Here is a 14,992-nt window from a genome sequence, read left to right as displayed (position 1 = left end):
GGCCATATATGGTCCAAAATAACTTATCACTTCAGTATGGATTTTTTAAAAAAAAAAATCTTAAGACTGAATCAAATATCAACAGTCTCAAATTTTCAAATTTGGTTGGAGCAGAATCACATAGCATTTTATTTACAAAATGAGCTTACAAAAGAACACTGCTTCTGTGGGTCAGGATCAGGACTTTGATTCTGACTCTTATTTGTGTTCAGGTATTTTCACATTGCTTTACCTTTACTGGAACTGAGGCACTAATGCACCCATGGCTTCATGCCACAGTGAAATCCAGTTTTATAAGCAGAACCTGCTAGCAGTTATAGAAGATAAATAATTTCCTGGCACTTGGTCAGAGCAGGTGCAGAAAGAATAGTCAGCTGCTGATATACATTCTATTACAGCTCTTCTAGAGTCTAGGCTTCAGGGGGATGATCTACAGAGATTTTTGTAAAATAAATGGAAACAGCAGAGAAAGCTAAACAAAAGCCTTTAGTGGAGGTCAGCAATTTGGAGAGACTTCACATTTGTAGGATTTTTGTCCTCTGAAGTTCCATTTTGCAGGTTGATAAGTACTTATTGCACAGGACTTTTTGACATCTCCTCACTACTGAGAGTCTCTTTTGCACTGGAGCCAAGCCTCTTATTCATATTTTGCCAAACATGTAGCACAGGAGTTGACAAGCTGTGCTTACACAGAAGGTAGATAAGAATAAATTAAATTAGATCATTGGCTTCATAGCAGATGGCAGGTTAATCCAGTTTACAAAGCGAGTTCTGAAAAAAATGCTTATATATTTGTGAATATTTACTCGAGTATGCCACAGAATTGCAGAGACTGTTAGTTTATCTGGAAATGTCAGTTTGTTTTATTTAAATGTTGAACAAAATAAGCAATCTGGACATTTACTTCAGAGGTAAAGACCCAAGCTTTGATTCCAAACAGGATCCAACTGATTTCACTTACAGCAGTAATGTGAAGCAACCAAAATCCTGCCTATGGATAGAGAAAATTCCTTAGGCAGCATTAAGTCACACTAGCTTTTCATCTTTGTTCCGTGAAGGAAATTTATGGGAAGGGTAGAAGGTATAGGCTTTTAATTTGTCTTTTTCTGCAAGAGATCTGTTAAATATATTAGCCAAGAAAAGCTCTGTACTGAGTGGAATCTTCTGTATTCAAGAGAAGAGGACATTTAAAGTTACCCTGAGCAGCTCCACTGTGCAGCCTGGCCAGGACAGGGTGACTGAAGAAGCAGCTTAGTTTCACCATAATCCTGTGGCATCCTCCAGTCTCTTTAGCTCCACTGACTACAGAGTACTCCAAATTTAGCATCCCCAATAGCATCCATAATGCATGCTGTAAAAAAAAAAAAAAAAAAAAAAAAAAAAAGTGTATGTCCACTTTTGTGTTCCAATTCTATCTGAAACTTTGAATTAAACAGGGCTATCTAATAAAATATAAATAGGTATGGTGACATCTATTATATAAGCTCTATCTCCAAACATTATGTAAAGAGGGTCAAATTTTGCCTTTGGATATGTTTTCCTGCCACCAGATCACCTCAGTGAAAGCAATGTACAACTCAGCTCATAGCAGAATGTAACTCATAAATAACACAGAGCAAAGTAATAATGTAATGATAGAGGGGGGGAATGTACTGGAGTTTCAAGCAAGCCAAGAAAGAATATCTTTTCAGATGAGCTTTGCAGTAGGGTGGAAGAACCAAGGAAACAGAGAAATCAAGTTGGAAGTTCAAAAATGCCAAGTAAAGAAGCACGGTTGCTACCCACAGGGAAAATATTGTCCCTAAGTTTTCAGACAAGAGGTTCAGTTGTGCCCAGATGAGGGGATGTTATGGGCTGATGCTCTGGTGATTCACCGCAGCCCCTCCTAACTTAAAGTATGAATTTTGCAGTTGTGAAGCATATTGATCCTGCTAACAAGCTGTTTAATGTCCACTTGCCTGATAGTCCTTGGGTTTTCCTTGAAACTGTAGCAGTTCATCAATGACCTTGCACACCCTACTAGTAACTGAGGTATTTTAGGTGCTGCAAAATGCAGGGTATCTGATTGCAGGATTTTTCTGGAGCCAAGTAGGCAGACCCTTGAAGTAGCTTTTGCTTGTTCTGTAATACCAGTTTAGTTATGAACCTCAAAGGCTGTTTTTTGTGTTCTGTGGGAACTTGAGCTACATCCAGTAATGCATCTTTAGTCATAATGGTGGGGTTTGGTATTGTTAGTCAGCAGCCAGCTGACTCAAAAGTACTGCAGTCAAGATCTTTCTGTGTAAACATCATTCCTGAAGGCTGAACTTTGATGAAAGGGCAGGGACCTTCATCAGGAAATGAATCTCCCTCCTTTTTACCCAGCCTATTCTAAGTTGGACAGGTGATGGTGTCATCTTCTTCTTGGTCTGTGGAGTCAAGTCTTATACCTGGCCACTACACATGGGAAATACAGCTGAGAATCTTACAAGTGGAATTATGCTGTGGGAAATGTCATTGTGGCCCACTGTTGAATTCCACTGCATTTTCATTGACCATTTGTGTAAAGGGGGAAAAACAAAAGCCAGAAATCCCCTAGAAAAATCAAAGAGAATGACTCAAAAGAGTTCTTTTGAGCTTTTCAATGAAATTCAGCGCATGCCTACTTATTTCTAAAGAGATTTGAGAGAGAGAGATTTGAAAGTTCTTTTTAATCTTATTTGGTGAAATAGCTGTATATTTAAAACATGATGTACATATGTTGTAGGAAACACAAGCTTTGTAGGAATTATGTATACCCCAGGTAAAAGAAAAGTATCACAGAAAATGAAGAGGCAAGGTAAGGCTTTGTGTCTGCTAAATAAACATTAATTATTCCCTGTAGTTAACTTCGGAGAAAGGTATCACTTAGAATTAACAGCTTTACTAGTGTATGTGGTCTGGTTATTACCAGAGTGACGCCTGGATCTGAAGGTAATTTCTCAAGAGCTATAGCTAATGTAATGAAAATCAGATGGATTTTAAGATGGCGAGATGACCAGGTTTCTGCAGTGGTAGGAGTTATCCATTTTAATTCAAGTAGATCTTATTTTCATAGCACGGTGCTTTGGTGTTCACTCGCTCTTGCACATTGGTGTGAAGCTGGTCTACCAGTATCCCCTGTCACCTCCCATGGACGAGGAGTCCGAGACTGGCAGACACCATCATCTCTACAATGCAGTTGGTGTTTCTCAGGGAGGAAACTGACTGTCAAATGTACATACAAATAGTTTTGCTAGCTTGCCAAGCTTTGGCACGAACTATAAAAACAGCACCACTTCTCCAGCCTGAAGGAGGACGAAGTAAGCAAGCTATTCAAATTGGTGTGAATGGATGACAAAATGCATAGTGTATGTAATCTGGAAAAAAAATATAGTAAGAAAAAATGTGCATTACATATTCAGTCCTTGCTTGGTGACATACCTTCTGCAGCATGTGCAGATGCTGTCTTAGGAAATTAATAATATCAACAATGGAAACGGCATAAGAAAGCAACTATAACCACTAAAAGTTTATTGATGTGGGCAGTTATGTTTTGCTTCTAGTGTTGATCTGTTTCAAGTGCTGATATAATTATTTGCATTAGTATAAATGAAATATACATTCATTTGTTATCACTCCCATTGAACTTTGATCCATTTTGTTCTTATTAACTCTTTAAATAATAATAATGTCCAGAAGCTCAAGCCAGGAGCAAGATCTGTCTGCTGTAGAGATGTCAAGGCATGCTGATTTTTGTTGTCCTGTATGTAGAAGTAATGTCTTGCATTAATAAGCTCAAAGATCACAGCTTAGGTCTGTGTGATCTGACTGCAAGACCCTTTTCAAGGTATTAGCACGGTCCCTTGATGATTTCAAGTCTTCAGAATATGAAGCAATCCAGGCAAGCCTCTGGCTTGAGATCTCACTACTAAACACCAGAGTAAGCTTCTAATATCTCTTTTGGGGAGTGGGAATTTACTGTTTAGTGGTGTGTCTCCAGAGCTCAGATTTGATAGTTAAGCAGTGGTTTGAGAATCAGTAAATTTGGCTCTCTTCACCTGATGCCAATGTAAAAAATATAAATGTGTCACAAATACTGTCACCTCACTAATTCAATAGAAGTGCTCTCATTTGCTTGATTTGGATCATGTATTGGTGGATGGGTGATCCAGAAGTGCACAGATTGTAGATTGGCAGCTTTGCATTTCTCTGGTAGTTTTGGCAAGCCCTTGCCAGGAACCCATTCAAGGCACAGGATTGTGCTTTATAATTTAACTTTTCAGCATGCATGGGAGGCTTGTGAGCAAACACATAGGAAATGGATAATAGACTGTAGGTTTCCTGTTTGTATTGAGATTTTTTCCTTAAAGTATGTGCAAAGTGCAAAAGAAAATAATGTATTTTTTAAATGCAAACCCCATTCTAGATCACACTTCTCCTGAGAGTTGCTGAGGTTCCTACACGGTTCCTTCCAGTACCTAAAGGGGTATACTATAAGAAAGCTGGAGAGGGGCTTTTTACAGTGGCATGTAGTGTTAGAACAAGGGCTAATGGCTTTAGGCTGAGAGAAGGGAGGTTTAGATTAGACACAAGGAAGGAATTCTCTGTGGGGATGGTGAGGCCCTGGCACAGGCTGCCCAGAGAAGCTGTGGCTGCCCCCTCCCTGGCAGGGTTCAAGGCCAGGTTGGACGGGGCTTGGAGCAACTTGGGCTGGTGGAAGGTGTCCCTGCCCTGCCCATGGCAGGGGGCGGGGTAGAACTAGAAGTTTTTTAAGGTCTCTTCCAACCCAAACCGTTTTATGATTCTGTGATTGAGGAAGAGCAAATATATTGCCTTTGCAGCTCCCACCGTGGGCAGATTCTACTTAGTTCAAATTGCTGCATGTGGCTAAAGAGCCTGCTACTTGGGATTTGCTCTTTATGTGACAATTTCAGCTCCTCTGTGGGGGGTGTCCTCAATCCATATTTTAGTGGGTCATCAGTCCTCCCTGCTGAGTTACTTCAATACTAAGGCAACCTCTTCCTTGGAAGAATTTGCCCTCCTCAGTAAGACCTAGGTAATTGCCTAGAATGACTGCAGTACTATCATATTAGGCTTAAAATAAGATCCTCTGTTGCTGCCTTTCTCCTACTGTCCCTTGATGCCTTAGATCAGAAGCATCAGAAAGGAAAGCAGAAAAAGTGAATGGCTGTACAGGCAATGTGGAGTAGACAGCCCCCATGTATGGTAATAAGGATAGTTCATAATTTCATTAAAGGATTAATGTAGTAGATTTTCTAATGCATACATAAATAACAACTATATTTCTGTTGATATGTGTTGTAGAATAATTACACATATTTTCAATCTAGAGCCAGATTTTTATTCACAGTGTAATTCTAGAGTAAATCTATGGAGTCAGTGTTTTTACTAATGTTTAACCTAAATGAAAAGGTTTGGGAATGCAGTGGGCACAGTTTCATTTAGAACTGGGTTGGAAAGGTGAGAAGTTTTGCTTGGTGTCAGTGCTTTAATCAACAAACTCTGAGATCTTTGACAGTTGAAAGCTGAGGGACAGCATTGATGTAGTATTAGAATCTGTCACACAATATTAAATTCATTCAACTGTTATCCTTTTAATTGCAAGTATTTCCATTAATTGCTATAGAAATTCATCACCCTGACCTGGCTGAGCTCCAAAAGTAAGTGTGGAAACTAATTAAACATTGAGTTTTAAGGTAAAATAGTAAATTGCTCATTAGATGCCTTGAAATTCTGATTTATTACTAACAGAACAAAGTAATACTTGACTTTGCAGAAACTGGGTCACAGCATTCTTTCTTTGTCTGACTGAAGGTGCTGTAGCTTAGACATCAATTAATTGGTCTTCATTTTTTTGCAGCAGTACACTTGTTTGGTTTAACCTGGCAACTACAGCCTGTTGAAGGGCAGCTATATGAAAATGGAGTTAGCAAAGGAAATAAAGGAACAGAATCCATGGATACTACTTACTCACCAATCGGAGGAAAAGTTTCTGATAAAACGGAAAAAAAAGGTATGTGTGAATGAGAAGACAGACAGATTACAAATATTTAAACATTACAACTGTTCAGATTCTGTATTTGCTACAGTTTGACAGCATTTTGAGCTAGGTTTTATCTTCTCTAGTAAAATTTTAGAACTGGTATGAAAAGCCCATAATCAGATTGTTTCCTTTAGCAGAACTCTCACCAAAATTAGCAACAGACCCAAGTCATTAGGAGAGTTATGTTCAATAGCAAAATAATCGCCCTTCTTTTGTGAAGAGAGATTAGAGCGTTTGGCTTCTGTCTTAAGACAGGGGAAGTGAGACCGTGTTCGCCTTGTTCCCTTTTGTGCAGAGGGCTTGATGCTGTGCCTGTCTTGCAGACCCAAGTCAATCTTAGGCAAAGTGAAACACTTTGTTCTGACACGTCAGAATATGCAGAAGGGTAGAAATCTCAATGCTTTTAAAGGCAGCCAGTTCTTGAAGGCGTAAGCTAAAATACAGCATCCTGTCACATCCTGGCTTAACCAGTCAGTGAATCAGCTCACGGGAATCTGCTGAGGTTTCGCAAAGCGCCTGAGCCAGTCTGGCAGTTCCCTGCCAGGGGGACAGTTCTGCTCTGCCCCGTCTCTTGCCCTGCACATCTTGGGGGTGCGTCCCCATGCCCACTCCAGGGATTGTCTCATGCACGACCACGACACATCAGTTCACTGTGGCAGCAGAAAACGGCTTCATTAAAAAAATGTGACTAGTCTTCTGCCATGTAAGTGGCTGAAGCAGCTCTTTTGAAGGAGCAGAAAAGTACCAGAGCTGGCGTAGGAAAGGAGTGGACTGTGCAGCTGGGAGTGTGAAACAGAGAGTAGGATTGTCTCTGAGATGCACAGTTCCTTTCTCTCAAGTCCTGTAATTCAATGTTGTCAGATCACCTACTCCAGTATTAGTTACAACCTCTGGCCTATGCTTCTCACTGACCACCATGGTAATATTCTCTGACTGTAAAAAGCAGGTAGCCCTCCCATTTCTTTTTACGATACTCAGAAAAAGTGAATAAATCAGGTTAGATCAGAGAAAAGTGAATAGGAGTAGAACATGAACCCTACTCTTTCCAGTTGTTAAGAGGAAGGTAGAATTATACCGAGAGCTCTGAAATGACAGGAAGATTTCCAGACCTTCCAAATTTTAGAGCTGAGCTGTGATCTGATTTTGTGTATGCCAGGTAAGATCTTTGACTCTAAATATGAGACATGATGGGCTATTGTTATACCAGTCCCTTCAGAAGGAAAATTACATCTCACGTCAATAGTTTTACAAATCAATGTGGCACAACTGGATAGAGATCATATTAGATAAATGAGCAATAGAAATATATGTAAGGAGGCAACAATGTTGTTATCCATTCTTTTGTCCCTTAGATTGGTAGTGAATTGCAGTAATGTTTTATACAATTTCATATTTTTGTCCTGGTGCACCATGGAAAATATCTCAAATAGTTCCTCTCAGCTGCATTAAATCATTTTGTCAATATATTACAGATTTAATAAAAGCTCTTCCAAAGCACTTGGCTTCCAAAGGAGGATGTGCAGGAAAAACATGAAAAACATCAAAAATCTTAAAAATTAGGTGCTTGAAAACATAGAAAAGAATATGTAAGTCAATAGAGACTCAGCATAGTAGGTAAAAAGTTAAATTACTACCTCGCCCCAGGCAATCTCAGTGTCTTGTGTAGCTACACAATTCCCTCCCAACAGTAAGGTATGGAGGGCTGTGATAGCAGAGCCACTTCACTGAGGGCTTTCACAGTTTCAGAGGTCAGTCGTGAGTATAGCTAGACCATTGTCCCACTTGTCCCCTTTCACCTTTTGGGGGTAACCTGTAATCCAGAGTGTGTGATAACAAGGACTCTACACTTGGGAAAACATAAGAAAAATCGTGTGGACTTAGTACCAGGCATTAGTACATACATAGTCTGACTGGTCAATTTTTGCTGGGTTTATTTCTTTCCATCAGTTCTAATATATATCAGTAATTTTATTCCCAGAGCTCGTAACAAATTCTCCATGTAGATGTGCTGGAAAGGAGGATTTGGAAACAGGCAGCTCCTTTGACTACAGCAGGATACCATAGAAGGTTGATACTTTGCCTGTAAACTTGAAACCTCTGATTTGATTTCACAGGGATAAATAACTAGTGTCAGGTATTGTGACCTCCCATTTTCCCAACTCAGTGCAGCAGCACGGAATGCTTTTCCAGACTTTGAAAGCATATATTTTAACTAATCTTTTAGTGAAAATCAAGTTTACAAATTAGCAAGTCAGATTTCAAGTGACTTTATAACACACTGACCTGAGGCTATGAGTTAATATTTTAATATGTAGTAATGTGATTAAAAACTCAGATATCCTATTGATGCTGGTATTTACCAAGGGGAGTACAAGGAAATTGATTGTTTCAGGATAGTAGTAATCAGCATATAGGTACTTTCTTGTGAAGATAATTGGCACCACGCTGTTCAGAGTTTTACTTTCTTGAAGACGAGAGAAAACTGTGATTAGGAATCTATCTTCTGCTTTAGACTTGCAAGGAAAATGTGCTTAGAAAGAATAGGGAAGAATTAACACCAGTTGGCAAGATCAGGAGCTGTACAAGGAACTGAATATAGATGATGCTTTGTCATGAGAAAAATGTTGTTAAGAGAAAGAATGTTTTTCAAACAGAACTTGTTTTTATTTACAATTACAGCACTGTAAATTTAAAAGCTTTTTTTGGACTTTTTCAAGAAAGTGCAAGGTACTATACAAGTATAGTCTGTGAACAGTGTATCTTCAGATGCCTTTTTTGTACAGCCAAATACCTGCTTAGTTCAATTAAGCATAGAAACGGAGCTAAATTCTTTTCATATAAAGAAGTGACAGTAACTCAGTGAATATGAAAACATGCACTTCAGGCATGGCTTTTACAGTAGCCTTTTCATGCTGTGTGGCTGTCCGAAAAAATAGTGTTTGAAAGGTAGAGATGCTGCGACTGCATACTTTCAGTAGGTGGTAGATAATATATATTTTCCTGTTAACATTGTGAACAGCAGCATGCAATTCTTTCCTGTGTAATGAGATAAAAGAAAATTGTCAGTGCATCTCTTTTTTTAAAGATTAGATAAAATTATTACTAAAGCAAAGGTATTTTCAGCCAAATGTGGAAAAATTCAGATACATTGTTCTGAGCCTAGTAACATTAACATGCTGTTCAGCATAATTTGATAGTATCAATTAGTGAAAATATTCCCTGACTAAAGACATAATGCTTTTTATTTTCAACAAAGAAACAGGCCTTTTCACTTCAGCAAACTAAGAAGCAGTTACTGTGTTTTAAAGGACCTTGAACACCGACCAATAATATCATTAACTTCAAAAATGATACTGTACCCTTGACTTTTTACTTAGTGCTCTACCATCTTGTAATTGAATCACATTAATTACCATGTGTCAATATCACCAAAAACTTCCTTAGTGTTTTACTTAACCCAGGGTAATTGCTTGCAAAGAATCATTAAGATTTAATATCTCTGGAGTACTGGAAATAGGGGAAAAGGTTTTTAAATTTACATTAGCCAAGTAGGATCTTTTATGGGTTGAGTTGGGAAGGGATCCACTTTTGTTGCCCAACTTAAGAACTTTAATTCTCTTTTCAAAACTCACCATTCAAGATTTTTTCGATGAAGCAAATTGCACAGTAGTCTCACCTTGAACATTGTTAAAGCAGCAACTGGGAAATATTTTAACTCATGAACTAAGTAACAGGTGCATTTTTAGAGTATTAGATTACAAGTTCTGCACTCTAAAAATAGATGGTTTTATGTGATAAGGTGTTAAAAGTCAGCTCGTAGTTCTTGCTGTAGGTTTGGTGACACAAAGCCAGCCCTAAAGCTGGAAGATCGAGTACCCTGAGAATTGTTCCTGCTTCGTAAATTAAATCTCTATTCATTAAGAATGCTAAGTACTTCCTACGCTAGTTAAAGCCTATGGAAGATCCCACTGAGGATCTTTGTTATTAATACGTTCAGGAAAAAGCTGGCCCTCGCTTTGCTACTGCTCTTTTCATTTCCAATGGCAATTTATAAATTTTGTGCACATTATGTTGCATTAGATATTTATATGCATTATTGTAAAAGGTGAGGCTCCAGTCAATTTGATTATTCTTCCTTATCCTTCACTGTGATACTCGAATGAAACGAAACATAAATGGATATGGCTGCTGAATTCAATCTTTTCCTCTTGCCTCTTCCTCCGATGCAGCATACTATCCTGATTTTTTTCTAGTTGAGAGAAAGTACAGGAATGCGCCTTCGAGTTTTGCAAAACTTACAATGGAATTAGATCAGATGTTAACAGGATTGGGTCTGTGATTTGCAGCATGTCACGTTGCTGATCACAGACAGGCATTAAAATACACAAAGATGGTGATACAAGCCAGCAAAGCAAGCCAGCTCCAATTTAGTTTGGCAACGTCTTCTTTATGCGTTCCATTTCCCTTTCTATTTCAGCTCTCTCATACCCATGTGTGAAGTTGCATACTGTAGATGTCTGCAAATTTATTGTGAGGCACTATGAAATTATGCCAGTTTTCTCTTTAGATTGCCTGTCCCTATCCTCATGCCCCTGTTACATTATCATGCAGAAAGACCAAGCCAAAACAGATGTTCTTTATTTCTCCAGGACCAGCTTATCACTACCATAATAAAATCATTAGGAATGCTGATTAATAGAAATCTAGGCTTTGGACATGGGCTCTGACCTATCGGGTTGGATGGATTTTCTGTCCTCACTGGTGTCCATTTGTGTAGCTTATGCAATGCCTGCTCAGCAGTAGTCTGAAATACATGCCAAAGGAAGGTGTCCCACTGCCTTCTCCCCGCATTCTCAGTTGAATGGGTTTTGTTTGCATAGCTGATAGGTAAAGACCATGGTTTACCCAGCAGCACTTCTACCTTTTTATATTCAGTGAAGCATTCCACAATTTCCAGGGCAAAAATGCTCTGACGCCTGTTGTTGTAAATACTGCATGCAAGTTTATTCGTATTTTCCAGCTGGTTGAATAAAAAATGCAATTGTTTTAGTGTAACGCCCTCTGTTTAGAGGGGGTTTTCCTATCTATTCCTATGTATTTAAGGCATGTTTATACATCATGACTTATTATCTTCACCCACCGTGAATATGCAACTGATTGTTTTGTTTGTTTCTGGAAAATTAGTGTTTCAGAAGGGACGGGCCATAGACACAGGAGAAGTTGAGATTGGAGCACAAGTTATGCAGACAATCCCCCCTGGTTTATTCTGGCGCTTTCAGATTACTATACATCACCCCATGTACCTGAAATTTAACATTTCACTGGCGAAGGATTCTCTGCTGGGAATTTATGGCAGAAGAAACATTCCACCTACTCACACTCAGGTAATTAGAAATAACACGAATTCTACCATCCTTACATTTTCAAACAGCAGTGGATGCAAATGTTCACAATACACTTCCAATGCAGGGAGGGAGGAAGGAACTGGCTGTAACCACAAAAAAGCAGTTGTTTATCCCTTTCTTTTACTGAGATCTAGCTATACCCTCAAACCAAGCTCTCTCAGAGGAAGAGGCACAGTGTCATGCCAGAAAGGTCAGCGGCTGTGACCACTGTGATGTGACTGTCTAGGAGGCTGGACAGGTAAACACTGTGCTGCTGTGTAGCTCCAGTGTCGTCTTTGCGGGGGCAGTGGGATGAAGTACCAGATCATTTGAAAATGCTTTAAACTTTTTACAACTTCATCAAAACAAACAGATTACACAGTCAGTATAAAGAGTTAATAAAAAAATAAAAAGCTGTTTCTGGTTTCTAATGTGAATATTAATTTTGAGTGTTTAGTCCTTGGATTTTGCAGGAGAGAACCTAGCTAAGCAGTAAAAATATGCAATATTGCTGGTCACATTCAACTTTTTTTCTTTAGGCTTAATATATTTGCCATATGAAGCCATAATTTCTATGGGTAATAGATTTTTCAGCACGATCACACTCCATATAAAGTGTGATAAACTTGTGTACAGAATCATGGAAAGATTGTTGAGAGGGGAACTCTGGACATCACCTAGTCTAACCTCAAAAATTATTTACTAGAGTTTTGAATAGCACTTAGAAATAAGCACTTTTAGCTGTCACTGACTTTAATTGTAGCTGAGTCTTCAGCTGAGCTCAAGTTCAACTTTACTGAAAACTAGAATGCCTAGAAAAACCTAGAGAAAGATATAAATTTCTTGAACAGAAATTCATAGAAAGGTTTATATCTCTGATGTTTGAAGTTAACTGGTCTTTAAGTTGTCAGCATCAACTTGGTTAGGTGTATAAGAACTTCCATGTAAAAAATACTTATTTGCATTAATAAAATTAAATGTAAATAAAAACTGTATTTAAGTTTTGATATAGGATATTGATAATAAGGGACAAGCATTTAAAAAGCTGATAGAGAACAATAGGTTCTTTAATCTATTCTTGGCAATTGAAATTAATCACTGCATAAAGTAGGCTCTACATCTTGAAAAATTTGGAATTATTCCCATTAAAGAGATGTAATTTTTGAAGTAAATCTGTTGTACTTAGTGCAGCAAGTCTGAATTTACCCTGCCATAGCAAACATCAAGTTTTGATGCCAGATTTCTGACCTACCATAACGTTTTTTGTATGGAAACCGAAGCTGAATAGACTAGGTTGTGAAACTGCTGTCTACGTTGGTGAATTCTTAGTCAAGCAATTCCTCTTAAGATTTCAACTGTTTATTCCTGTTTGAATGAGACATGCAGAGTAGATTCACAAAAATTTGCTAGGTGGTTAATTTTTGCTCATTATTATTTCAGTTTGATTTTGTAAAATTGATGGATGGAAAACAGTTAATTAAACAGGAACCAAAAAACTCAGAGGAGCCTCATCAAGCTCCCAGGAATCTGATCTTAACTTCACTGCAAGAGACAGGTTTCATCGAGTATATGGATCAAGGAGCTTGGCATATGGCATTCTACAATGATGGAAAGAAAGTAGAGCAAGTGTTTGTACTAACGACAGCAATTGGTAAGAACAGTTACAATGAAATTGTTATTCTGATTATTATATTCAGAATCTGTATTTGAAAATAAATTATTTGCCTTGATTCTGGCTTCCCTTTAGTATTCCCTTAAATATGTTTTATTTCAGCTTAGTTTAATTAACCTCAGTGGATCAACTTCATGTTTATTCCACTATTAGGTAAATAGCAACATTTGTGTATTGAAGATGGGTGTTATCAAATTAATTAAGTGTGAAGTTTTCATGTGTGTTAAGATTTTTATATGATAGCTTAAATGCTTGAGTAATTTCTGGTGTTATCTTGCTGCCCTCCCTATTTACATGGGAACCATATATCCTACAAAAATTATCCAGGCTTTAAGTTTTTATTTCCAGTATTTTATTCAATTAGAAAACCTACAAGGCAGCTTTTGTGGATTTGGTTGTGACTGTTGTTTGATGGATGGGTGTTGTTGTTTTATACAGTTATTCAAATGCAACATTTTGTTTGGAACACAGAAGGCAAATATAGGAGACACTGTCCTGGTGGCATATCAGATCCCTACTGATATAGGTAGGGATCTGATAATACATAAAGGTGGACAAATGTTTGCAAATCTAGGTGTTGTTAGTGAGCAGTGCTCACACGGAGGGTTTCTTTGGAATTTAAATTTAGGTAAAGTGTTGTATTTATGACAATCTTGGTTTGCTGCAAGACTTTAACCACTATGCCCTTTAGTTAACCTGTTCTACCATATGTTTAGCAAGATGTCTTTACTAGTAACGGACATGCCATCTGCTCTTTAGAACAATTGGATGCTATTTTTACTTGATGGTAAACACCTTGCAGAGCAGGACTGTATGATTCAAATACCAAGATTTTGAAGGAATTGCAGGAAAATAATTTAGAAATTCGGATAGAATTGTAATGACTGGTTTTGGTATAAAAGTTCAGATTTGCTCTGTTCAGAAAAACGAATCTTTTACAAGCAAGAAAAAATGCCATTACTCAGTCCCATATGAGAAAATAATGCTCAAGCAATAGATGAAGCATCTTCACAGGTACTCAGTCAAGAGCATAAAACCTGGCCAAACTCCAGTCCAGATAGGAATCCAAATACCTGCTCCCTTGTTTATTTCTACTGTAAGACAGCAGGTTTATACAGGAGGGTTTGGCAAATATTTCATTGCTAAGCAACATACCCTCTCACCACAAAAAAAAAAAAAAAACAAAAAAAAAAAAAAAAAAAACAAAAAACCTCAATACCGTGGTTTGGTTCTTCTTACATTTGGTGCAAAAGAATTTGTGTATCCCTTCTCTGGCCAATAAGCAGAACAGCCTGGGTACAGAGGGGAGCAGTGAGAGCCACAGTGCAGGCGGGAATCCTTATACTTAATCACAGAAATGTCTGCGAGAAGACAGTTTGGGGAAAAAGAGTGTTCATCCTGCAAGAACCTATTGCTGATGCATTTTGAAAATAGTGCTAGCTATTGTGTTTTCATAACCTGTTTCTCTTCTTCTCATACTTTCCCTTGCATAATGGTTCTTGGTTGTTTCTTTGGGGGTTTCCACCCAAAAAAAAAAAAAAAAAAAAAAAAGGAAAAACCCAAGCAAACAAAAATAAACCAAACTTTGAGCCATACTCCTTACCCCTGGTCTGGAGTCATATTTGACATCTCTGCTGACAAAATAATCAACCAGGACCATAGATTGAAATACTCAGAATAGAGCAAGAGCTTGGATGCATCTCTGCTGTATGCCACTGTTGGCTGTGTGAAGCAGCCATGCCCTCCTCATGAGCATCTATTAGGTAATATTTCAAGTTGGTCAATATTAGTTATGTACAAAATTAATTTTGCTGACACTTTAGCTAAAGCTCTGATCAGACTTTCCCTTGAGGGGGGTAATTTGCATGCAAA

The 14,992-nt window shown here is 38.1% G+C and overlaps 1 protein-coding gene across 4 annotated transcripts in view; it reads left to right on the top strand.

The window, feature by feature from the left end:
- Positions 1 to 14,992, top strand: part of TENM1 (teneurin transmembrane protein 1) — a 346,951-nt gene that overhangs the window by 202,150 nt on the left and 129,809 nt on the right. For 3 of the 4 annotated variants that reach the window (XM_074915503.1, XM_074915502.1, XM_074915500.1), the window contains 3 exons: positions 5,882 to 6,034; positions 11,249 to 11,448; positions 12,889 to 13,099. In XM_074915503.1, coding sequence (XP_074771604.1) covers positions 5,882 to 6,034; positions 11,249 to 11,448; positions 12,889 to 13,099 — 564 coding nt within the window. The remainder of the gene's footprint in view (positions 1 to 5,881; positions 6,035 to 11,248; positions 11,449 to 12,888; positions 13,100 to 14,992) is intronic. The other variant, XM_074915501.1, reaches the window with a different exon arrangement.

The sequence above is a fragment of the Athene noctua genome, chromosome 11 (assembly GCF_965140245.1).
Source record: "Athene noctua chromosome 11, bAthNoc1.hap1.1, whole genome shotgun sequence".
NCBI lineage: Eukaryota > Metazoa > Chordata > Aves > Strigiformes > Strigidae > Athene > Athene noctua.
The sequence above is the reverse complement of the archived record's forward strand: the minus strand, read 5'-3'. Positions and strand labels throughout refer to the sequence as shown.